The sequence below is a fragment of the Charadrius vociferus genome, unplaced genomic scaffold (genome assembly GCF_000708025.1).
Source record: "Charadrius vociferus isolate BGI_N301 unplaced genomic scaffold, ASM70802v2 scaffold862, whole genome shotgun sequence".
NCBI lineage: Eukaryota > Metazoa > Chordata > Aves > Charadriiformes > Charadriidae > Charadrius > Charadrius vociferus.
Window position 1 is genome coordinate 969,214 of NW_009647209.1, and position 26,717 is coordinate 995,930.

Here is a 26,717-nt window from a genome sequence, read left to right on the forward strand (position 1 = left end):
CGTGCCGGTGCCCCGCCGCCTGCTGGCGGCAGCGTCCCCCGCGCCGCGGCTGAGAGTCCGCCCCGGAGCCTCCGCGGAGAGGAGCCCGCTTCCTAACCAGGTGCTGAGGACGTAAGGCACAGCCTCAGCAGAGTGGGCGATACGTTTATTTTACCTTATTTTTGTCAAAGTCGTACTTTTTCTGAGCTGCTGAGCAGTTAGGAACCGCAAAATACGATGAGGGAAAGATGAGGAAGGAAGATTTCTGGCACGTGTTGATTGTGGTGAGGGGTTTTTTTAATACTATTACTACTATTCTGAGCAAAATTCCATCTGTTCCAGGTTTGGGTTTGCAGATACAGTGCTACCAGTGTGAGGAGTTCCAGCTAAATAATGACTGCTCTGCTCCAGAGTTCATCGTGAATTGTACAGTGAATGTTCAAGATATGTGTCAGAAAGAAGTAATGGAAAAAAGTTTTGGTAAGAATTTAATAATGAGACTTCTCTTTATTTGTGTTGGGTGGCATTTGTTGCTTGTGGCTCAACCCATTCACAGTCTTCAGTTACAGATGACTCTGGCATTCCTACGTAAGGGGACCAGACTCAATTTCTGTAAGAAATTGTGAGTGACTTTGCAACTCAATAAAGTTAATCATTTTCTTTTAAAACTGGTGTAAAAACTGAAGGATGCAAGCCAAATGTTGATAAAGCTGTTAATACACAGTCTTATGGGTCTCAGATTTAGTTTCCCTGCACTGGGAAATTAATAACAACAAGTTAGTTTAATCTCATTACAGTTAATTACATGGGCTTTTTCCCCAAGAGATGGAAGAGCATTAAATTAGTAATTCCCTCCTTTCTTTTATTTACTCTAGCAATTCATATACTCTGAAGGTTCATCTTAAGGGAAGGAAAGTGAAGTCATCTTTGCTTTCATCCATAAAAGAAAACATCAAGCAGAAGGGAGGGATAAAAAGAATATTTTTGGGAGTCTGGGGGGGGGGAGGAGAGCAGAAATGGATATGTATGCCATACTCATCTTCTAAGTCTAAGGGGGCTTCTCCTGTACTGTAATTAAAATGAAAGTTAGCATATTTGGAGATAAATGTGTTCAAGAGGAAACTAGCTCTGATTCTGTGTCTTGCCTCCATTGTCTTCTGAGCTGTGCTATGATTTACTTTTTTTTTGTTCAGCACCATGGAGAGCATTTGAGATTTGGAGAGAACCATCTCGGTTTTTAGACCACCATATCGCTCTGTAGCCATCTACATGAGTAGAAGGCTACAGCTTTATCAGGGACTTCAGGGCTGGTCGGGGTGGCAAGGAAGTGTGTTTGTGGGAGCTGGAGTCCATGCAGCATCCTGCTCTTACTGCAGACAGCTGATAAGATGCTGGGCATTAAAAAGAGCAAGCTAGCAGTAACTTGCTGGTGTGCCTCAACATAGATGTGACCTCCGTACCGAGCGGGAGGCTTAGGGAGCAGAGGGCAGGTTGGGACTTCAGAACCCTGATTTAATGGGAAGCTGCTCTTGGGATTGCACATCTTGCAGCTGAGGGCAATGCTTCAGAGCATGGAGTTCACTGATGTAAAGGACTGTTATGCTGTTAATATAAATCAAGCTGTAGTCTGTCCTTTCTCAGTGAGTCCTTCAGTAAGAGCAGGATCCCTCTCTACCTAGCAAATGTGTGCAGCCTCCGTCTTGAACAGTAACATTGGTTCTTTGCATTAGGAAACTATTCATTAATATTTTCAAAGTATGTATCAAATCAGCTAGTTCCGCTTGTGCTAGTAGTTTCAGATCACTACATTAGGAATCATAGAAAAATAATAAGAATTGTTGTTATCTATCAACAGTAGGTGAACTGCTGGCACTTCGTTTTATCCTGGGTAACACCATCCACAGTGACTGTATTTCTGTAAAATATTTAGAGGGTCTCCAGTGTAGAGAAAAAAGATATATGTTTAAAGGAAGATTAGTCTCTTTCAAGTTATATATTATTGGAGTATTTTATTTCAAGTTTACTTGGAAGAGGTATTGGGGATGGGAGATAGTTACAGCTTGCAAGGTACTTTTAAAGTCCAAGTATCTCTGAATGAATGTTTGAAGGCTTTGCTATCTGCACACGACAGCTTCTATAGTAGTCTTAATAGGTTTGAATTAATGCTGTGGCGATTCGAAGGGCTGTAAACATAGTATGTAGACATGGACAAAAAAGTCAGTTGTCATTTAATTCTTAGCAGTTTGGTGTTTGTTGGTTTGTTTTGCTTTGGTATGTTTCTTTTTTAAATATCTTCCCTGGTTCCTTCATGTTTTAATTTTGGTACAACCTCAGACTGTATCAGCCCTCCAGAACCATATCTTTAATCTTCCCTTCAGGTGAATTTTAGAAAAGTGTTTTTAGTCAAGTAAACCCCTCACAGATAAAAGTGCAACTCTTCTGCATAAGTGGGCTCACACGTGCGCATACACACACCCGCAGATGTGGTAAGAGGCAGCCACTTGTGTGCTGCGTGTGTGGGATGGGGTAGTCAGTCATGCATCTCTTCTCATGCCAGCAGGCAAAGTTGCAGTCTGGCCAGTGTGATGGTGGCACATTGAGAATGCAAACTGGAACTGGTTTAATAGATTTTAGACATACATTGATGCGTAACTTGTCCTTACTCCTATGAAGAAATTGGTTTGTAATATAGTAAATAAGGAGCTCTTAAAACAAACTTCTGGGTTTTTCTCCCCCCATCCCATGTTGTCCGTCCGTCCCCCCCCCCTCCCCTTCCCCCGTAGAATTTTATATTGTCTCTGAGCAAACTTGGATTTTCCCTTTAGGAGGTAACTAGCATGCTGTGCATAGCAGGTACCACTGTTCCATTTTATTTAATTTACTTCTATAAATGCAGTTCTTATTCATTTTAAGATTAGAGATTGTAAATTTCAGCTAGTGAATAAATTTAAATTTTTAACCTAACTATTTCAAATCGAGTGAAATTTACATTGCAAGCTTAGTTTCTCTGTTATCCTCAGTCAATTCTAGAGAGGATTGGTTGTAAAACAGAGATGATTCAGTTCATCATCCTTTATTGTTTTTCTTCCTAATTGATATTTAAATGTGTGTAATAAAAATGCCTTATTCTCCCAAGTTTTATTTAATAATTCATTCTACTTTTACCAGTATATTTCATAACTTGATTCTTTTGGTTGTTGCCTATCACTGAAAGCTGAAATGCTTCAAATATTGATTTTAATTTATAATAGACTTGAGTTGGAATTTTTAACCCAGAATATGAAAGATGTGAATTTGCATTTATTTGACAGCACAGTCTCATAATTAAGAGTTTTTCCTCTTGACTAGATACAGTCAAAGGAGTATAATTTAATTTTTATAGACTCACCCATTTTTGTCCTTAATAAAATATAGCTGTGTCAGTGAGCAAAATGTTACAGGTTCTCCTAAACCTTATTTAAAAGTTAAATGCAATATTTTGAGATAAAGTTCATGGTCTGAATCAGTAACCTATTGATGTAGTCACCCTTCCTTTGCAGTATGCATTAATCTGTGTGTTTTCCTATCAAGGGGGTCACCGACTTACATTCTGTGGTGTGCCTGCAATATAGTCCCCACCGTGTAGCCAGTGACTGTTTTTTCTTATGTATATGTTAGTGTTCACTGAGGTACGCAATGATTGATCTACAGTTCAGCTTCATTTCTGATTAAGCTTTCTATAAACAAGGCAGTGGGGAACTACAACTCTGTGCAGTTTTGTTTGGTTTTTTTTTTCATTTATGTTGTAAATAGTTCCTTATGCCTCATCATAGTTAAAAAACCCACTCCTCTTCAGTTGCTATAAAATTAGGATTAGTACTTTAAATGTACTGTGTTCTCTCAGAACATTATCTCTGCTTCTGAAGAACCAATCTTTGGAACTACTTTTCGACTTCAGGTGAGAAATAATAGCAGCATAGGCACGTTCCTAACCCAGAGCTTAAAAAGTGACTAATATTTTGAATTAGATCAGCAGGCATGTTATCCCAGCTGTCTGTAGTATCAGGTAGAAATTTGCTCCATTTCACAACTTAAAATGAATTGAGCAGTACGTCAGCATGTATCTGATTAAGTGATTATGTGGAACTAGTATAATTCTGCCTCCCCTGCAAACATGCACTTTGTTATGGCAGTTTATATTGCAGTTGCACTTTGGGGATCTGTCAGTGAACAGAACTGGAGAGTTTGTCAAGTAAATGACAAAATATTTTTCTCACTTTAAACAGTTGTATTTAAAATTTTTGCAAGAACAAGTTTTATGCAGTTATGTTAACATTCTGTTCCAGTGGAAGGTACAGAAGGACAGGACAGTATTTTTGCCTGTGATGTAAAATCTTACACATTAATTTGTTAATCTAATCTTAAAAAAAAAAAAAAGACAACTCAGTGCTTTCTTTCTGTAGAGGGAAGAATGGTGAGCATGGAAAGTGGCAATGAAGACTGCATGAAGTAATTTTTCTACCACAGAAGTTAATGTAAGGGATACGTTTCTAGTAGTGCATAAATTAAATGTTTGACAAGGGATCAAAGTTCTTGCTTATGACAGTTTCACTGGCAGGTACTTTGAGGAAATACCCATGGCAGATTCCCCTCTCCCACTTGCCTCTCTCTTTCCCATCCGTGAACTTTTAACTTAGAAATGTGAGTGCTTCTTCGTTTTTAGAATACATGTAGGAACAAAGAAATCCCAGAGTATACGGGGATCAGATGAAACATCTTGACGATATGTAGTTGAGTATATAACGTATATATGATTTTATACATCTATCATCAAAAACACTGATAATGAAGCTTACCTTGTACTGAAGGCAAGAGCTATCTGAGCATTAAGGCTGATCTAAAACCTACTTAAGACAAAATGAAACTTGCAATGTGAATAGATCAGAAAGAAATAAAGCATGAAGGATGAGACAATCAGCCCAGAAAGGCATCCAGTGTAAATTTCTCAGAACTCTCTGTAAGGAAACCTGCCCGTGTGTGTTTTGAACAATATACCTTGTGCTCTAAAGTAGTTGTGAATGTACTTTTACAAACTTTTACTTTTGCAAGGAAAAAAAAAAAGATCCACAGTAGCAAGACTGATATTTTAAAATTTCTGTCTATATAAAACTAAGATTGTTTATGAATTTTCCTTTGCCAGTGAATTAGGAAACAACCTCATTATTTCTATTAACCTGCAATAAGAAACTTCTCTTATTTCTTTGGTTTGCAATGGTCCTTTTAATGTATTTACATAGGATATAATCATGCAGTGCAATTAAAGCAATTGCTGTAATTGTGTGCTTAAAAGCAGAGCATGGTAACATCATGAACAAGATCTTCATCTCACTGTTGAACTACAATTTTATTTATTTAGCTCTTCTCAGTATTGGTTTCCCAGTCATTTGTTTTATCAGGCAGATGAAAACAGTGTCTAAGTTGTGTGATGAGGAGGCCTTATGGTAAATTCTTTAACTGTGATTATTACTGTTTTTTATCTTATTGTGTTGCTGCCATGATTGAGTTGCTTCATATATGGCTGTTCAGGATTACAGAAGCACATACTTTTTCCTGTTTTCATGTATAGCATCCATTAGTACTAAAACTAATTGCATACTTGTATCAAGGAGAGATTATACTCTGGTGTCCATTTATTGACAAAATTATTAAAACAGCAAACAAAGTTTAATGTCTTCAGAATCACTGTAGACATTAAAGTTTTATAGGTAATAGCAGCATCCCCAGTATCCATTTAGAAACAGTAAGAAACATCCACTGAGCTGGTGGTGGATTTTTTTATTACTATTATTATTTATTTTCTTCTACGCTGTCTCTTTTGGTCAAAGCCCATCAACAGAACTCAAAAGAACTTTTGATTATTTTATTTTTAATCAAAGTTCTACTAGTATAATAGAATAAATCTTTACTGACAAAAAAAAACCAAAACCTTGGCATGTGACAGTTGTTAGCTATACCATTGTGTGTCGTGCTACTTGGTGCCGGACGAAATGAAGACATTGTAACCAACCCTGGGAACATGCAGTTCATTTTTGATGCTGAAGAAAAAAGCCTTGCAATATATACTGTTAATTTGTACTATATGATGAAAACTTGGAGCTGTGGATACATTACCATTCAGATACACTTTCTCAGATGCCAAAGCTGTTTTCTTACTAGTAAATTCCTTCCAATCTTTGGGTTGCTCAGCAGACTTCCAGCCACATACGGGATGAAGTGAACTACGTGCGTCAGCTAAGGGGAAATTACAGGCAGTATGTAGTAGATTGCTGTTCTGACTGCCTCTAAATAAGGAAAAGCAACAGTGAAGTTAACAGTTCAAGCAGTTTATGACTTGAAAGTCATGACAAAGATCCAAGTGCAGAAGTGATGAAGGGCTGTATTATTATAAGGAAGTTGTGGTATCTGGTCCAGTGAATTTCATTTTTCACAGGGTATGGACAATAGCTTTTTATGTTATTTTATTTCTCAGACTTGTATGAAAGATACACAAATGAATTTTGTGAGGATATAGTGCCCCCAGCCTGGTGCCTCTTAAAAGAGTTTCCTATTGCATTTCACACACAACTGAGTCTATGCTTCCAAAAACTTCTTGTGGCCTGAACCTATCACTTGTCTTAGCTCCCAGTGACCTTATCAAAATATTGGCAAGCATGTTTTAATTAATCCAAACTGTTTTCATTTCTACTTTTCAGTTGTAGTCTGGATATTTTTTTTGAAAACTGGATACAACCTGTTTTGCTACATTACCAATGAGTCTCTTAATGGGGAAAAAGAAATATAAAAACCAGGCAAATCCTACTCTGAAGTTGAACAGGCTGTAAAACTGTAAGCTTGAAAATAGCTAAAGATATAAAAGCTGAATGGATTTCTAATGTACTGGCGTGCAAATATAAAAGTGAGCCATTCCACTGAAGTTGGTAAGAACATTAATTAGTAGGATGCAACCAGACTATCCATGTGTAAAATTATTTATGGGACTTATTACAAGCGTATATAGCACTTTAACATTTGTAAAGGCATAAGGACTGGGGCTGCCCTGCTGATAAGGATTGTCACAAAAATACACAATTCTGAAAATTGAGTCTAAGTTCACCTCTTTTGCTGGAAGATAATTTATATGTTGATCTTGATATCCCAGACATTTACTTACTTTCTTTTAGGAAAGCACAGGTGACAGAAGGCTGTGAGCCAGGTTTATTTGAAAGATTGTATGTTTTAGTGCTTGACTGTAGATTCGCATTAGTGAGCAGAGAATGAATAAGGACAGTAGGAAAAAAAAAAGAATTAGATATGCAGGTGAAAGCTGAGCTTTGACTTCTGGTTTGTAGCCTCCCATGGCTTTAAAAAAATATTTGATAATACCACTATTAGCAGCTGTACTTAACTTTCTCAGCCTATGCATTTTTAAGCAGGTTAATGCCTTGCTTCTGCTTTGTGATATTGCAAGCAATGACAAAGACTACTTTGTGCCATTGTTTACATTACTAACAATGCAGTTTTGATTCATATTTCCAGTACCATAATCAGAAGGTATGACTTAGGATATTGTGGTAATCCAAACCCTTGTCCTCTGTTGGTCAACAGTTGTCCAGTTTTCTTCTAAGGTGATTTAATTTCTGCAAGATGCCATGTCATTTAGGGTCAGAAGGAGAGTGAGAAGACCAGTCTTTCATTGTCAAAAGCCTCCTATTAGTTTCTGAAAAAAAGTGCCAAATGTATGGAGGAGTTGTGATGATATTGAGTAAATTTTCATAGAAAATTATGATGAAAATATGCTAATTCAACCAGGTAGGCTTTGGTGGGGGGATATTTTATTTTGGCTTTGTGTTTTTTGTTGTTTTTTTTTACAGAATTGTATACTCTGCAACAGTATAATGGCATGATATGCTTTTATCCTGTCTACTGAATGCATCAAAGGGAGGGGATAGGGATAGAATAGTGCAGTCCTAAAACACAGGACTAAAAATCAGGAAGTGTGTGAGACAGCTTTGCAATAGATTTCAAGTCACTTAATTTCAGTGCCTCCATTTTTTCATCTAGAAAACACTGATCATGGTTGCTTACAGTATTTAATTAGCTGTTTATAAGTCAATTAGTAAATTTCATGATAAAATTTCTGGCAAAATGCAAATTATTTAAACCACTTGTAAGCTCCTGAGAGAAAGTTGAGAAGACGAGGATAGGAAGAGTTACTATAAATGAAACACAGATGACATGGTTGGATATGGTTATACTTTACACTGGCTTAAACTGTTACTTTAACAGTGCATTTACAATCATAGATGAAAGGATTTGTGTTGGGGAAGCTTAATTCATATTTTAAACCACTGAAAACATTATCTGTTTGGGGAAGCACAATGTCAGAAGAATTATTGCTTTTCAACATTCAGTCACCTTCTAACATATTTAGGACCTTATTAGATAAAACACTTATAATCACTTTCTCTAGAAAACAGAGAGCAAATCGCAATAGGACCTTTTGCAGTCCACCACTGTATGATGTATGTGAACAGGTACTAGCTAAGGAATAGAAAATTATTATACCAAAACCACTGAAGGCATAAAAAGATAGGTATAAAAACTAATATGAAAACTAAAAAGAAGGAAAACTTGCAGATTGACCAAGACCAGAAAACTGAAAGTTTCAAGGAAATAAGATAATTGGAACTGTTCAGGATACGAAAACAATGGAGGAGTATCAGTTCATACACATGGTCCTCACACTTGTCTTTATGAGCAACATCATTAAGAGAACACCCAAAGCAAATCACATACAAATCATGAAAGCATGCTAACGTGAGACCTGGGACAACTGCTGGGGACTTTACATGCGTTGTGTGTGTCACAATATGAATTGTCCACTGTTTTCTGCTTTTTGCTTAGAGGAGATGGGCAAGATTAAACACCAAATCTAAAAGAGTGGAGAAATTCTGCGAAAGTCTTAATAGCACACCTCAAAACTTGCCTTGATCTGCCTGCTAACCTTCTGAACTGTATGATGCTGTAAAACTTTTCTACATACTTGAAGCTATGGCTCTGTGTATGCCTCCAACTCCTGGTCCAATCTTGAGAAGGCAGTTTTGTCACTGCTCAGGGATGCCTTGTTCCTGGACCCTAGGTGGGCATAGACTCTTTTCTAATGCTCTGAAAGATTTGATGCAGAAAGCATACTCACAGTACGTGCAGAAGATTTTGCTAAAGCAGTATTTGTGGAGTGAGTTGCAGAAGACAAATCTGACTTTATGTATGCCCGCAAAATTGGGTATGTACAAAACACTGTAGCAAAAGCTTTCTTTAAAAATTAGGAGTGTTGGTCAACGCTCATGGGATTAGGGCATGTGGCTGCAAAAAGTTAGTGTTGACGGGAGTCAAACTTAAAGCTAAGAGTTTTATGACCATGAGGCCATAGACTGGTTTGGGGTGAAGCAGAAGGCTGCAGTTACCTGCTGAGGTGTGTCATTGCAGAAAGCATTTTCAGAGTAGTTGGGTCACAGAGTGGGAAGGTGACTGCTTTTTTTTCAGAAATTGGGTCACTGATCTTGGAGGTGGCATTCTGGTTGCCTGTTTCAGCTTCAGAGACTATATGTATTTTGCTGAAGGACAGTCTTTAGAGTACAGGTGTAAACTAAAGCTGCTCACTACTAGGATTATGGTTGGCTCTTAAATTGGAGAGTCATGCTTACACTTGCTCTTTTTTGGCTGTACCTGCTGTAACAGAAGAGTTGGAGGTGCCTAATAAGATCCTTTTCAAGCAGTAAGAGAAAAAGCTTGGATCTCCTGGTGCCTTCTGCATGCACGCAGCCTAAGATGTAGGTGTGATGTCACCTTTTTTGTTGTCCTAGTAACAAGTTAAGCTGTTATTCAAGAGAGCATGTACTGAGCTCTGCAGACAGGGTAGGTGGAAGAACTCTCCCTTTTGGATTGGAATAAACTACAGCATGTATTAAACTGTAGCATGAATTGTTCGTCGCTATCAAGACTGAATGCATCTGCATGTGGCCAAAATGGAGTGCCACGGTGCGGGTGCACAGGAACAGGCTGCAGAGAAGGGGGGGGGGGGGGGAGCTTGACAGCTGGGGCGGAGTGTGTGTGTGTATGGAATGGATCTAGGTGAATGAATCGATATTACAAGCAGGAACTATAGAAAAGCCTTGAGATTTACACCATCTCTTTATTGCATGGAATAAGGCAGAAATCCTGCAGAAGTAGTAGTTTGGGCCTTGACACTACCTAAATGTATGTGTATCCAAATGCATGACACTATCTAAAATACGTGGGCCAGAGAGAAGTGTAACACTGGGCAAGTTTTTCAGTCTAGGAGTAGATTTTCTATGCCCAAATTTAAGCCCAAAGCTTTCTTTAAAAAAAAAAAAACCAAAAAAACCCGCTACAGTAAGTGTATGTGCAAGGAGAGTGTGTGGAATATTACTGCCTTAGCACACAGATATTCTAGCCTTTTGTACTCCCCTCTCTTCTTGAAAGTACTTGTACTTGAACTACATCCTCAGCCAACCCCACAAACCTTGAAGTCAAAAGGAAAATCAACCGGTCAGTACTAGGTACTTTGTAGTAAAACATCCTTATAGTACCTACACGTATGCATAACCCACACTGCTGTTGGGGGGCTGCTGAATCTGTGAAAAAAGGCAAATTATTTGGTACTCATCCATCAAGAGATTAGGCAGTAAATATATTCATTTTATATTAGTAAATATACTAATTGAGCAGTAATGTAAACTGTTGAGGGTAGGTAGTTGAGAATGACCCCATCCTAGTAAAAGCAGTGTAAAATGTGTAGTCTCCTTGCCTAGCCAGCAACTCAGAACAATCTGAGGTAGAAGAAAAGCTCCCAGAAAGTTTCCAATTATATTTCTAGGTGATGTGTTAATGAATGTATCAAGCTGATTGCTCAAGCAAGAATATCCGGTAATTAGCAGTTACGTCTGTGGTATGAGTCTTACGAGGAAGATAACCACTTTGAAGAACTGTCTGCAGTTCAGCCTGCTGGTGGCAAATGATTCAGGAAGATCTCAGAAATAGTTTCAGAACTGGCTTAAGAGTACAATAAACCACTGCAGAGGAGTCTGAGGAAAAATCCCTAGAGATAATCCCGAAAGGATGCTGCTGTCCCATCTGAACTCAGTGGGTGAACTGCAGTAACTGGGTACATCAACCTGTTTGCTGCAGCAAGGAGAGTAGTGACCCTGGCAACAAACCATGGAAGTCAGTTGTACTAATTTATTTCCTACCACAATTAAGCTGCAACCACAATATGCCAGGAAAGAGTATTTTTCCTGCCTTTCTTTAATTCATACTGTTTAAAATGTCATTGCTTTTTCATACTCATGGTAAAAAAAAAAAAAAAAGTGGAAGTCACTGCTGAAGTGTTTTAAAAATGCCACTCTTGTAGTGCTAACGTTCTTTTTTTTTCCATCAATCTTCTATGCCTGTTTTCATTGTATCTTGCTATAAGCATACTCAGAGAAAAAGCACAGCCTTTCTATGCTGATCGAGTTTAGTTCATACCTGATGCTTTGTAAAAAGCGCAGTTAGTGTATGATAGCAGCTCATTTGCGAGCTCAAAGTAATCTACCAGTACTTAAAGAAAAAAACCTGGATGTGAAGGGCATGTCTTTAGCCAAGTAGCTATTGAAAAACTTGATTGAAGTGCTGACTTTTTTAATTATGTTAAGAATCTTGTTACAATTCAGATTACTAGAGCTGGGAATGGGAATAATCAATCATTTGGGAGGGGAATTTCCTACTGTAAGGCATATTTACAGAAAAGCCACAGGAGAAGCGTTACCATGAGATTTTACTACTAGTTAGATCATTCTCTCTATTTAGGCATGAACATGGTCCATCTGTGTGTGAAATTTGAGTTGTAAAATTTTGGTTTGTGCAGGAATACAGTGTTTTGACTTCAAAAGGAGCTCAGGATTATTCTGTAGAATATACTCTGGAGAACAGAGCTGTTGTAAACACATGGAGTTAAGCTGCAGGACTTTAATATTTTTTTTTGGGGGGGGGGTGTTGGTTTTTTTTTTGCAGCACAGGTCTCCTAGAGTTGCCCAGTGAAAATCATGCCTCAGAGGGCATTATCTAATTGTTCACAGCACTGAACAATTCTAGTCTCCTAGTCTACAGGAAAATTGCAAAGTATACAATATTTCAGGGACCTAAACTAATAAATCACTTGCTAGTTCAAATTGTGAACAGAGCTTTGCAGGAATCCTGTGAAAAGGAAATGGCAGGAAGAGAGTGATTGATAAAACAACAGGAATAGGAAATATGCCAATGTCAAAAGCTCTTTAGAGGCTTGGTCTTTGAGGGGAAAAGTTGAAATTCACTGCTGGTCATAGGGGGAAGACTGAGGAATGGCTGAGTTTGGTGGGTGGCTGTAGCTACAGGGACAGAACCTGTGATGAGGAGATGCGGGGCTAAGAGACGGGAAAACAATCACTGTGCCCAGTTCCATTGAATACAGGATTCCTTTTTCAAGAGGGAAGGGGAAGGAAAAAAGTCAATTGTAGCCATGGGAAGGGTCATGCCTGCCGGCTCCTGGAAGAGTGCAGGAGGAACATGGGCAAAGCACCAGGTCTTTGTGGGAAACATAGCTGAGATTTCAGTATTGTAAGCCAGTCAGTGGCAGCACAGTTGATGTTCCTTGACAGCAGTGGTTTGTCAAGAGATGGAGCGCTCTTCTTTTTGCAAACTATAGTAATAAAGATTCTGCCTCTTGATCTGCGTGCCTTTGCTGTTACAGCTAGAACAGCCTGTAGCTCCTCTTCCTTCTTGAGAAAAGGCTCTACCTGCTGTTTTGATTGATTGAAGCTCACTGGAGACAATGCAAGATTTAACACTGACTTGGGGGCTTCTCTTCATAAGTTTAACTAGACAGATAGCCTTAAAACATGTTTCAGAGTTTAGATTTGCAGAGGGAGAACACAAAACAGGGAAAGCCCTGCATTGTTGGGAAGGCAGCAATGTTGTGACAGTAGAAAAGAATTGCTTTAATTAAAACTCTCTGAAGACAGGAAATCCTTCTTTCTGAGCATAACCCAAACAAAGTACGTGTTGCTGCTATGCACAGCACTTAGTAGCGCAGTGGCAGTCGCTACTGCAGGGGTATCTACTGGACTGTGTAGGTGCTGTAGTGCTTATTTCTGAAGTCCCTGGGGACGGAACAAGTATCTGCAGGTACTCTAAGTTCAGTACCTACACGTCATATTCCGCCTTCATTCCCACCAAAACAAGTCTTGATCACTGTGTATTTAAAAACATTCTGGGCCTTCATTCCCACCAAAACAAGTCTTGATCACTGTGTATTTAAAAACATTCTGGGACCGTGCTACAGGATGCAGAGGCACTGTTCTCCAAGGGAGTCCTGTTCTCATGCTCTTCAGAAGAAAAAGAAACTTTTGAGAATCCCATATTCAAAATGAATAGCGATTTTATTATCCTTAGAAATATTTACCTCTTTTTGTAACTGCAAGGCAATATGAGTAAACCTCCATTATCTATTTATGTATTATGTCTGTGTTTTTCCAACACACAATTTCTACTGTATCACTTGCAGGAAAATTTTAGAGTAATGAGAGGTGGAACTGCCACAACCATTTCCCACTGTGACAGGGGAAAATGCAACTATGTATTTTAAAGCCTTTATAAACCATTTTAAAATAACACTGTGCATCAGAGTGTACTTTTTTCAGGTAAAAACAATTTGAGAAATTATAACCTTAATTGGATTAGTAATTAAAATTAGATTAGATTAAATTAAATTACATTAAAAAAGGAAGACTTTCAACTCAGAAAAGCCATTTCTGTACAAATGGAAATTTTTGTTGTTGAGGGTATTAAGCTTCAAAGACAGCAAGAACTGAGATTACCTGGAAAAGTACTTCTAGTTTTTCTTTCAAAAAGAGTAAAAGGAGGGGGGAGGGGAGATGAAAGTTTTGCTGATAGTCATTCTCCTTTTACTCTTGGTTACTTGTCTTTGTGTGGCAAATAAGCAAGAAAAGAAAAAAAATGCTCAAAAGACAAATTAACAGCATAGAAAATTGTAATTACTTAGACACCTTAAACAACTCAGACGTTCAGCAACAGAACCAGAAGTCATTTTCAAACTAACTGCATTTCAGTTGTAGCTAGTCAAACAGCTTATTCCAAAAGATGAAGAATTCTGGTGATAAAATTAATCATTTGATAAACATTATGTAAATCAAGTTTTTAATGTTTTTGGTTCCAACCGGAACCAAATAAAAGAAAAACCCAAACTAGAGTGACTGTGATTCTCCTGCAGTGCAGAGCTGTTAGCCATGTGACAGCTGAGGTGTCCGGCTTCATCACCAGCATAGCTTTGGAAATGTAAACTGGTTTTGCAACAGTTTTCAAGCATGAATCGTGTTGTAAAGCAAAACTGTGTTCATATCAAACTAAGTAACCTTTGTTCTGTGTCACAGGAATCATGTATCGCAAATCCTGTGCATCTTCGGCAGCATGTCTGATAGCCTCTGCTGGCTACCAGTCCTTTTGTTCTCCAGGGAAGGTGAACTCTGTTTGTATCAGCTGCTGCAACACTCCACTCTGCAATGGACCCCGGCCGAAGAAAAGAGGGAATTCTGGTGTGGTGCCAAGGGCACATGTGATAACCACCATTCTGCTCCTTAAATTGGCTCTTTTGGTTTTGTATTGCTGAACTTCAAGCAAGTTTTTTGCCCTGACACGGTTTGTTCTGTCTCCTCCTTTCTTTAAAGACACTGCAATTACTCTCTGTTTGTTTCCAAATCCCTGTCAACAGCAAGGGAAGTTCAGTGGCTGTGGGGAGAGAGGGGCTGATATTTTTGGCAGCTAATGAATTCGGTTAGCAGATTGAATTTCCAGTGCGCACTTAAAAATCCCAGCAGCAGGGTACAGAACTCCTGCTTTTTTTGCATAATTGGAAACAAATCCATCTGTGTTAGTCTTTTTAAGATGTAGTCAATTCCTCAGTCCTTTTAATTTCCATGTTTTTAAGTTCATTGCTAATCATTAACTTTGCCTTATGAAGTCATACTTGATGTTCACAAAGGCCGTTTTGTGCGTCGGGACTGGGCTCTGAGCTCCTCTCTAGTGGCATTACTTCCAAGCTGGGCTCCAGTGGTTCAAGACCCAGTTTCTGTGGACTGCAGTCAGGCTTGGTCTCATTCTGAAAAGTACTCAAGAAGACTTTGTTGTTGCCCTTTGTAGAAGAATTGCGCCTAGACGACATGAAGAGCAGTGGGCGTAGAGACCGATTGCTCCTTGCTCTGGAGCTCAGGTTGGCTTTGAGAAACTTCTCCTTGTTGGCATGCTGTATTGTCAGGCGGCAGCGGAGGACCTGCAGAAACACACTGCGGAACTGCTGAGAAGAGATGTTATACAGGAGGGGGTTCACCACTGAGCTGAGATAGAAGAAGATGTCGGCGATGGGGAGGAGAGTGATGTATGCTCTGAAGTAGGGGACAGTCCAGTCCTGCTTTGGTTTAGCAGCAGCCATGATCCTTCTAACCTGGTTTGGCATCCAGCATATTGCCAGAGTTGCAACAATCAGTCCTGTGAACAGAAAGAGGGAGAAGGAATTGTGCATACATGGGGGGAAAAAACCTAAAATACTTAGTATCAGTTCTTCACTTACTTGTTAGGAAATGGTACCAATTTTTCAGAGTTTTGCTTGACAGCCTTTTCTGCCAGTAGCATTTTTTTTGTTTGTTGTTTTTAATAACTGTTACAAGGTCACTGCAGCACATGCTCTGACAGAAGACTGCATAGTGCTTGGATAGTGTTTCTTTGTACCTATTGTCATTTGTTAGTTTTCAAAGTGTTCTTTCATTGATACCTATATCTTTGGAAAGAATGCAGTTTTATTTTGGTTTGTGTTCTTACATTTCTTATGTCTTTCCCTTTCCTTTGAAAAACAAACAAAATAAATAGAACCTATAGCCATATTAGATCAGGCAATACCCAGAAGAGATCAGATTCTTGTTTGTACTTTACAAAAAAAAAAAAATGTATGCATAATAATATATTTCGTGTTATTTTTGGTAAATTTCCTCTTACAGAAGATATTTTTAAGTAAAATATGTATGGATCTTTTTATGGTAATTAAGATATGTTGGGCTTTCTTAAAAATCAAATTCCAGTGGAATTAAATTATGAATGTAAATGAGAAAAACCCAAGCCTAGTCATGAAAGTGTAAGCAGTTTCAGATTATAAATTATGCTTAAAAATGTGGTATCTGACCATTTTGTATTTATATGTAAATATAAATACATGTTGCTGCATCACTAATGGCATTAAAAAGAGGGTGACTTAAGTGCTGGATGTCTGAAAACTGTGCCTCTGTGGCCCGGCGTTCCCTAGGGTTGCAGCAGTGATGCTGTCTGCAGAACGGCAGCCCTGAAGAAACGTATGGGTGAACTTGAGCAGGCTCTGTTCCCCGGCAGGAGACGGAGCAGGGGAAGGGTGCTCAAATCCTCGTTGGCAGTCACTGCTTCTGGTGCACGTAAGCACTGGAAATCCAGACATCTTGCATGAAATACCAGGTACACAAAATAATTCCTCTCAGTGCTCCCCCCACTAAGCATTACTTCTGAAACACAATACAGCCACCAGTTTACTCTTTCCACTTTATTTTTCTCTTTGCAGGAAGCGTGAAGCGTGCCTTGTATGAACGCTTAGAGGGAACAGAAGCTGCAGGTTGGCTTCCCTGCTGCAGAGGCACAAAATAGAGTATCCTGAAGGTGCACAGTTTTCACTTCCAGTAGACTTTTGTTATATTGTTAATCTTCTCCAACGTCTACCCTCCTTTCTCAACAGAAGCACAGAAATGTGTTTTAATTCTTATCTGTCTAGACTAAGTCAGATTGCCCCCATTGAACAGATCACTGTAGGAACGCAATTCTGAAATAGCGCACACTGATTTTTTCAAGCCAGGAAAATGATACTTCAGTAGTGGGAAGACATGAATGGAACGGGAAGGGAGGCAGAACAGAGAAGAAAGATATTTTTTTTTCATAACTTTGAAACTGCCAGAGCTTAAACAGGGTATGTCCAACTGCTCTCCACCACCACCCCTAAGCAAAGAAAAGGTATGAAATGTCTTCTTTTTATTTTTTAAGAAATTAATTTTCTTAATGAAAACTGTAATTACTTTAACAAGTTTATGATCTCACTAAGATACCAAATAAAAGTTGACTTTTTGATCATTTACTTCTGTAATCACTTCATGTCACAAGAATTTTGGTAGGATGGGAAAGTAGCATATCCTAAACTTGCAGCACTAGATTAGGAGCCCTCTAAGGCTGTTCTTAGTAGGCAAATGATAAATGCAGTTACCTTTGCTCTTTTCTGTTCTGTAACCACCGTAACTCCCCTCAGCCACAGTCTTTTTACTCTTATTCCCATTTCTACACAATCGCATGCCCCTTTGCTTGGCTGCCTGCTCTTCCCCTACCTTCTTGCCTCATTTTTCAGTATCTGCTGTGTCTCTGTCATAAGGTGATCTGAATTTTGTATTAGTCCTGCAAGTTTTCTAGCCTTCAGTGCTTTTTTTCCCTGCTGTCAGCATAACATACAGGGACAGTGATCCTGGCACAGACCAACAGAAAATAAGGAGCTCTGAGCAGTGACTTGTGACAGGCCTTACAAAAAGGCAGCGAAGACACTCCTGCTCCATTGTGGCTTTTGCTCCTGTGCAACTTAACCCCAAAATCCACAAACCCTCGTCTGCAGAATTCTCGTCAAATTTTGGCAGATAATCTCTTCCAAGAGAAAAGAAAATAAGCTCTATAGTGTATTTTTTTTGTTCTTAGTTAGAAACAGGATACTTCATAGTGCTGATTAATAGTTTCCTAAATTATGAATGCTGTTGTGAAAAACTGTGAGCAAACAATGTGTGCATTCAGTTTTAACACTCAAATGCAGTGCTCTGAGATCTGTGATTTTTTGTTTGTATCTGAATTCTTTGCCATTGACCTTTCTTTTTAGTGCAACTGCCAAATTCTTAAGATTCTCCCTTATATTCTTTCGACACTTCTGTTCTGGGGAATTGAATATTTCGTTGCCTGTACAGCAAGTGAAAAATGAGCTGCTTGTGCCCTTGCACAGTGCGGTGAGGATCAGCTTTTGCAGGATGGAAGGAGATGTCTTTAAAACTCTGTCGTTTTCCAGGGATGAGTAATTGTTCATTTTTACACTTGAAAAAAAATGCTTGTTGATCCAAAGGAGATGCACCATGTAAATAAACATGCTGACAAATTCACCATGTTTTTTCCAACTGTTCACACTTGACGTGGAGGTATGAAGTAAACTGAAGTGCATCAGAGGAAAAGCTTTGTGTTCAGATCTTACCATATCAAATATTTTGACTGAATCACTGCTGCCATCAATTTGAACTTGTACACAGGCTGTAGAAGTTTGTGTGGTACTATAATGTGCAGAAGGTGCTTAAAGCACATTGTATTATAGAATCATAGAATTGTCTAGGTTGGAAGGGACCTTTAAGATCATCAAATCCAACCATCAACCTAACAGTTTGAATGTAAACTGAACTGCATCTTGCACGGCTGCTGATCCACTTTTTGCTAGAGCTTGCTGCCTGCTAGGAATTAAACAACTCCTTCACATTTCATCTCACATCCAACTTTCCCTTTCACTCCTCTTATTAAAGTGAAAAAAATTAGTAGCTCCATTTTTTTTCCATTTTCCTGATGACTGTGCTGAAGTGACACACTAGATGAGAGCAGAGATTTATCTTCCATGGAATAATGATGTTTATAAACAAAGTAATGCTGTGGACGAGTGACCTCCATCACTGGTGCTCGAAATTTCCAACACGCGTTTGAATCACTCGGTTTAATCATCAAAGTGCATTAGACCGTGCCAACAGAAGCCAGGAATCCTGGTGTTATCCAGTTGACTGTGTAAGTGAATACATCTCAACCTTTAAGTGTTTGATCTTATAATTCATTTAACATTGATGTAGATATTTCAAGGTAACAAAAATAAAAGACATTAAAAGATCCTTGACTAAAACCATTATAAAAAACTAAGCCATGAGCTAGCCATAAAATAGCTTACCCAAAATAGGCATTTCCACATTCAACTACTATTTTAATCTAAAAAAAAAACCACCCCAAACCTCTTCAAGAACAAAGCATACAAATTTAACAATTGTTTAAATTTGGGAATTGTTATTGTAACTTCCCAAAGTGGATCTTTCAGTATTAATTCTTAATATGTGACAAAGGATCATTTATGTAGTAAAATAAACCTAGCATTTAACTGCCAATAATATAAATATGCATTGCTGGCACAGAATAAAAGTTTGGCAGTCATCTGTCCCTTAGCAATACTTTTTTATTACTCAGTACATTCCTCTGGGCCATAGGGGACTGAATTAAATTCATTATGAACTTTATTGGGAAGGATTTTAAATACGTGCAAATGTCTGGTAGAGAGTGCTTCCTTCTCCACCATTCCAGATTTTGCCTGTTTTTCTATTGAGTACATTTTTGTCTTTTTTTCTGCACCTGAGCCCTTAAATCTGTTTCCTTTTATAGTCCAACATCCCCCCTCTATCCTGACCACTGCCAGCTGTCCCACGAAACCTGGAATTGTCTACAAAATCATAATTGTCACCAGGAAATGCCAACAACCGGCTTTATTTGGCTGCCATAGCCCATTAACCGAGGTTGTTTTGGTGACCTTATGTACATGCTCCTTTGCCTGTGCCACTTAACCCTGACTGCCCTGGTACATCAAGGTCTGCCAGGCTCTGCTGCTTCTCTCATAGTTAGCCTAAGCACTGTTGTACTCAAACTTTGCTTTTCTGTGATTTAATTAATGGCACAAAGGCGGGTTCCCAACATCTGCTTGTAAACTGACATTTAAATGGCAATTGTCAGTGGCATATAAACATATGGTTACGGAGTTATGAGTCGAGTGCAGGCAGTGATGCAGTTGGTTCAGAGGGAGACTTTTTTTAGAATTCGGTTCACATTTGCATACTTGGCCCGACTAAAAGGTATAACATGACATTAATGCCCTATGCCTTACTCACAAAGCCTTCCAACCATGCATCAGAGGTATCTGCTCCCAAAAGAGGAAAATACTGAGATCATCCCTCATTATTAAGTTTTCCATTGTAAAGTGATACTAATAATGAAGAAAGCCCTTGGTCCCTATTTGATTCTGCTACAAATGGCTTTGAAAACACAAGCAAATACACCTTCTCACAAACCAGGTTCTTGCTGGTCATAATACCAGTCGCTGCTAACTTGGGAGAAGGTAAAAAGCAAAGACTCCAGTGCTAAGTAAGAATCTGACTTTCAGGAGGTGGGGTTTTGGCAGGTATTTATGTTACGTTTATTAACCAGGACTGAACAATCTTGCTTTTCATTAGAATTAGGGACACAAGTCATTAGTTTGTTATCTTTCTCGCTTTTAAGAAAAAAGGCAAGCCTCAAAATGCAGCCTTCAACCACTGAGATGACCTTCCCAACTGCAGATCAATGCAGCACTGACTTCCAGCATCTGCAGCGGCTCCGTGCCTCCGCCGCTGCAGTTGTCCGCATGTGAGAAGTCAGCTACCATATGCTTATTGTCTACTGACAATTGTCATTTAAATGTCATTACAAACAGCTGTTATTTCATTGCTGCGAGTCTGACTTGTAAGTGCAGCAGAGAAACCAACCAGATTGATACCGGATGGCTCTTGGCACTGCTCGGCAATGCTGTCGGCAGCAGGAGCGATGCAGACTGCACTTCGGCAGCGTTAAACCGAGGAAGACTGGAGCATCTCAAGGAGGGGACTGTCTTCTCGGCTCTACAGCCTCAAGGATTTCCTACCAGTGCTTCTTCTGGCAGGTGAGTTTGGAGCAGTTTCTCTGGTCTACCAGCAGCTGGGTAGAATTTCAGATCCAAACTTTCAACTTTTAAGACCTTCTGGTGAATATGTAGTGTTCATCCACCATCCAGCTCAACAGGTGACTCAAACCCCTCTCTCTCTGAGCAGCAGCAGCTAGCTCTCGGTGAGCAGAAGGGTGTGCAGGGGTGGGAGAGAGGAACATACCTTCTACTGCTGCACCCATTCTGGTTATTGCCTACCCTTTCAGCTCCTTTCTGTTTAAGGTCAGCAGGTTTAAAAGCAAGACCCAGAGAGGAACAGCAGCATTTCTTCAGCGGTTCTGTGGAACTTACAATATTTCTGCGTAACTGCCAGAGCTGGTGTCTCCACATAAATTGCTCCCTATAGCATGAATCGTGTTAAAAGGCCTTTGTAGATTCCAAACAAGTCTTACGATATTCAGCGTCACCATGCCTGCATCCTTTTTGTGCAGCCTGCCCTCATCAACTAGCTAGGAAACATCTGTCTTCTTGTTCTGAGATCTGGAATTAGGATAAAAAGGCCATGGGACATATTAGAAGGATAATCCTTCAGAGACAGTGAAGTGGCCACGCTCTTCTTGCCCACACACACTTGCTCCTTGGAACAAAAGCAAGAGGCTCAAATAGGCCACTGTGTTTGCTATAGTAGTAAAGACTGCCCGTAAGTAAAGTTCCAGCTGGCAGGCAGACACAGAGTGCCACATGTAACACAGGCATGAGATAAGCTTACCCCAAGGTTCCTAACAGATCTGCAGGTGTCCCCCTGTTCAGCGTTAACAGCATTGTTTCGTAGGCAGCGACTCACAGCTGGATCTCAGAATCAAAGTCTTGTCAATTTGTGTCCCGCACTCTGCGCTACGCCTCTGTTTCTGTGAGCTGGGAAGTAGCTCGCTCTTAGTTACAGAGTTACTACAGGAAGCGCCCCCAAACAACTAGGCTATGGAACAGAAGTGGTGGTTTTGCTGCCCCTTCCACAAGAGAAAGTTAACTTCACATTGCCCAAAAATCAATTGCTCAATCCTGTATTCAGTGCATAGAGTGTCACAACCATCAATAAGGGGTTTGCTTGAATGAGGGCTGCAGTGTGCGCCATGTGCAGGACAAAGCACCTGATGAAGTTGAAGATGGGAGAAGAATACTGATTGATATAAACCTCCCTTTTCCCCCTCAACCACATGCAGGTCTCTTCTGCTGAAGGACAAACATTATAATAATAATAATAAGCACATATTGATGTATGTTGAGGTGAATATAAAAATGTATTAACCTGAGAGATAAATATTGATACTGCTTTGTCTGTGTCAATATTTAGTTCAAGGGACGATAAATTTTGATATTCACTGAAACAAGTCAATATGTGCATTGCTACATACATTTTGTATAAGTTCAAATTGTTCTGTTCCTTTTATCCTCAACTTTCAGAATCACAGATTTGCCTTTCAAAAATGCTTCTCTGGAAGACAAGGAGGCAATAAGTAAACTATTCCCACTCAGGCAGTAACCACAGGGAGAAGAGAAGACATGGCCAGTGTGTATCTCCCAGTGATTTTCCCACCAGAGTTTTTCTAACCACCAGAGTTCGCAGGCTCGCTTTGGGATCTGACGCTGGATCTGGGCTGGCTGCTAAGTATGCAGCCTCCTCAGAGAACAGGAATTCTCACTGCCTTTGCTGTGGAGCCACCTCGCAGGTAGACCGCATACACAGGGCTTCCACTGGCAAAGCAAAGCTGAGATAAAAATCCATCCACTGGTCCTGCCTGTGCTGGTACTGCAGGGATAACAGGGACAAAGGAGGCAGCGAGACAACACTTCTGTCACCAGCACAAACAGGCAAATCTCCAAGGACTCACACAGAGGCTCTGGCAAACCCCCCACAGCCCTTCTCATAATGGGTTTAAACTGAACAGAAGCCAGCAACAAACTAGTTATCTTTATAAATGCTGCTGGAAGGACTAAGCATATGGCCTGGGACAAATAGTTGAAAATCCCCTCCATGTACATCTGATCCTGTCAACAGCTTCCAGCAAAAAACCAATGGACCAGCAATTCCCACAGCCTTCAGAGGGATTCGGGTCCATCTAGTGTTCACTATGCTCCTCCCAGCCTCAAGGGTGCTGTACAACAAGGCTGTGTCTCATTAGCGAGCGCAGCTGGGTGACAGGACAGTGATGTTCCATAAAGTGGTGCAATAAATGAAAAGCACTGAGAAGAACCAAGCTGCCTCTTGGTGCAATAAATGAACCAAACCTGCAAGGTGTTAATAAATATGTTGCTGTTCTGTTGCACATAAAGTCATCTTTCTTCCAACAGAAGACACCATTAATGGTCTCAGTAAATCACAAATGCTAAAGCGATGCATACAGTCTTCCCGTAAACAGCCATTCTTTCCTCAAAACAGCAATGTGTTCAAGTGTGGGGCAGTGACAACATGGGAAATTTTTATCTTTATTAAAAGGTTCCATAGATAACTGGAATTGTCAGGCATATTGAGAAGAATTTCACACAAGTATTTGCCTCCCCTTGGCGTCAGAAAACCACCTGCAGCTGCTTTTGATACTTCATTTCACAGGTGACTTACACACCAATGTAAATCATCACTGAGACTCAGGAGGTGTTGGCAGAATCCGAAGTGTACATCTTTTCACTTGCATTGGACTGCACTCTCCCCTCCTCAAATACCCTTTAGGGTGCTGCGAGATCACTGAGACCAAATTGGCTTGCCAGAGGTTTTGGCCCAGTGTTGTGTCCTTGAGTCAAATCAATGAGACAACAGAACAGCAGCGTAACCACAACACCTCTCTCCGGTCAAAATCCCCCCATCACCCAACAGCTGGCTCAGTTCAGGTCCTCCCTGCTCTGCTGCACACATTCTTTCTCCTTGACTGGTAACCAAGACCTGCTCTAGGCTGGACGCGGCACAGCAATACCACATCAGCTACTCAGTGGCCAAGGGTGAATTTGTGATACCGGCAACCTGACCTCTAATAGAAACTAATGCTGAAGGAACCTGCCCAGAGGAATACCTGCACTTTCATGCAGAATGACGATGCTTCAGTCTCCGTTGTACTTCAGTCCTCTACAACTGATAAACAGTGTATTGGGCTGAGAAACACAAACATTCCCGATAAACAAGATTATGAGAGGCTTACATGGAGCTGAACCAAAGTTTCAAGTCTGTGTATTGATCCATCCAGCTGGGACTTAAAGGACACTACAGTAACACCTTTTCTGACTGCAGCCTAAAATGTAACAGTTTCCAGGGATCCCGTCACACACTTCTCCACAAGCAACAGCAAACAGAGCTCTTCACAGAACCACAGAATGGTAGGGGTTGGAAGGGACCTTCGGAGATCATCTAGTCCAACCTCCCCACCTCCTCTTCAGAGGAATAAGCTGTTTCTGCTTTGCGCTGTCACTTAACAGCCCTCAGCCGTTCAGTAGACTGATACCGAATGCATCAGAAGTTGTCACGGGAACACAGATATGCAGTATATAATTAGTGAGGACACAAGTGTTAACAGTTTTACTTCTTAGCAATTTAAAGTATCTGACAATTATCTTCAGTTTTTAGCAGGGTCAAGTTTTGCTTCTCAAATATGTTTAAATAATGTCATTTCACAGTGCAAGCACTAGTAAAAAGCTAAAAATACTCAAGGAAGTTTCATGACAGAATTACTGTTACTGAACACGAGCAGCCTTTTTGCAAAACAGTGATTAAAGTCATGATACGCTTTTAAAAGCCATACATGCTCATACTTTAACAGAGGAAATAATGTTACTTTTAATACTTAAAAATTATTCTGGAGACAGTAACACATTCATAGCCACTATTATGCAGCGACAATAGCACCTTTGAAAATCTTCCCCACGCAAGTTTGTACCTTTAATGGTCATTTATTTCTTCTGTACATTATGTTAAAATTAGTACTTCAAATATGAGTTTTTCTTTCTCCTTAGCTTTAATCTTCCGATCGCAAACTTCATCTTAGCATACTTCATCAGCTATAATTCAGCCTTAAATGTGTACAACTTTACACAGAAATGATGGTTTAGTCTATGATATTGTAACTGGATAATTCATTTTCAAAGTGGAGGGCAAAAACGGCGCAGTGAGCCCCCGTGTGTGGGTTCACCTTTCAGGTCACTACACTGCAGTGTTTTTCTGGGGATCCCAACTCTGTGGATGAAGCAAACTGGTCACTGCACATCCAAGGCTGCTGCAAAATGTAACAGCTAATAGGAGAATTTCATATACTCCCTTGTCTTCTTTGTTTTTTTCCTTCACATAGGTGGGTCATCATAATCATAAAATCATTATGCCTTACAGCAAATACCAACTTGGCATTTGAAGCAATGGTTGACTGTTTCATTCAGATGTCCGTCTCATGGGGTTTATCAATAAAAGCCACAAAATCCAGCATCTACTTTTGAGTCATTCGTTTCCATTCAATACAACAATTCTCCAGTAAAAACATAAAAGAAAATTCAAACCAGGGCTACTTTGGTGAAAAGAAGATCAAGAATATTGCGGAAATATACATAAACTCAGCACCAGAAGACATACCACGGTAAAAAAAAAAAGGGATGCCATGCAGAGGGCCTTGGACAGGCTTGAGAGGGGGGCCCATGCAAACCTCATGAAGTTCAACGAGGCCAAGTGCAAGGTCCTAGATGTGGGTCAGGGCAATCCCAAGCACAAATACAGGCTCGGGGGAGAATAGATTGAGAGCAGCCCTGAGGGGAAGGAGGTGGGGAGGGTGGTGGATGAGCAGCTCAACATGAGCCGGCAATGTGCGCTTGCAGCCCAGAAGGCCAACCGTATCCTGGGCTGCATCAAAAGCAGCGTGGCCAGCAGGGCGAGGGAGGTGATTCTGCCCCTCTACTCTGCTCAGACCCCACCTGGAATATTGTGTCCCGCTCTGGAGCCCTCAGCACAGCAAAGAGCGATTCTGTTGGAGCGATTCCGTTGGACCAATTCCAGAGGAGGTCATGAAGATGATCAGAGGGCTGAAGCACCTCTCCTATGAAGACAGGCTGAGCGAGTTGGGATTGTTCAGACTGGAGAAGAGAGGGCTCCAGGGGAGACCTTATAGCACCTTCTAGTACTTAAAGCGGGCCTACAGGAAAGATGGGGAGGGACTTTATCAGGGAGTGTAGTGATAGCACGAGGGGTAACGGTTTTAAACTGAAAGATGGTATATTTACATTAGATATTAGGCAAACATTTTTTACTCTGAGGGTGGTGAGGCACTGGAACAGGTTGCCCAGGGAAGTTGTGGATGTCCCAGCGCTGGAGATGTTCAAGGCCAGGTTGGATGGGGCTTTAAGCAACTTGGTTGAGTTGGAACTAGATGATCTTTAAGGTCTTTTTCAACCCAAACCATTCTATGATTCTATGAAAATAAATATATTTTAAACCACTCATTTTTAGAAATTTTAACATTCCAGCTGTCAGAAAAAACATGCTTACTGAAAATTGTTATTTCTGTACTGAGAAAATATTTTTAAAAAACACTAATATGGACACAACTGTGTAGAAGGGAACAGGTTTCGTTTTTATTTATGCTTCTTCCTTGCAAAATAAGTTCTTGTCATGGTTGCTTTGATTTTCTTTTAGAAAGAGTGAAGACTTGTTTTCTTTCTGCATTGGCGAAACAATGGAAAAAATACATCTTCCATATATATCTCATTTAAATTCTGTGTTCTAACTAGCAAACACAATTTGGAATTGAGAGGTTTTTTGTTTTTACATTACAAAATCAGCCGTTGCAACATTAAACAGCTTATC

The 26,717-nt window shown here is 40.0% G+C and overlaps 2 protein-coding genes across 2 annotated transcripts in view; one reads left to right on the forward strand and one right to left on the reverse strand.

Moving 5' to 3' along the window:
- The first annotated feature begins 227 nt into the window (after positions 1–227).
- Positions 228–14,719, forward strand: LYPD1 (LY6/PLAUR domain containing 1). The gene is made up of 2 exons (XM_009895865.1): positions 228–459; positions 14,484–14,719. Exons 1-2 carry the CDS (start codon positions 228–230, stop codon positions 14,717–14,719), a joined length of 468 nt encoding a protein of 155 aa, XP_009894167.1.
- A 351-nt stretch (positions 14,720–15,070) lies between these two features.
- The window catches only part of GPR39 (G protein-coupled receptor 39), an 83,927-nt gene continuing 72,280 nt past the window's right edge, over positions 15,071–26,717 (reverse strand). The window contains exon 2 of the mRNA XM_009895860.1: positions 15,071–15,594. Coding sequence (XP_009894162.1) covers positions 15,071–15,594 — 524 coding nt within the window. The remainder of the gene's footprint in view (positions 15,595–26,717) is intronic.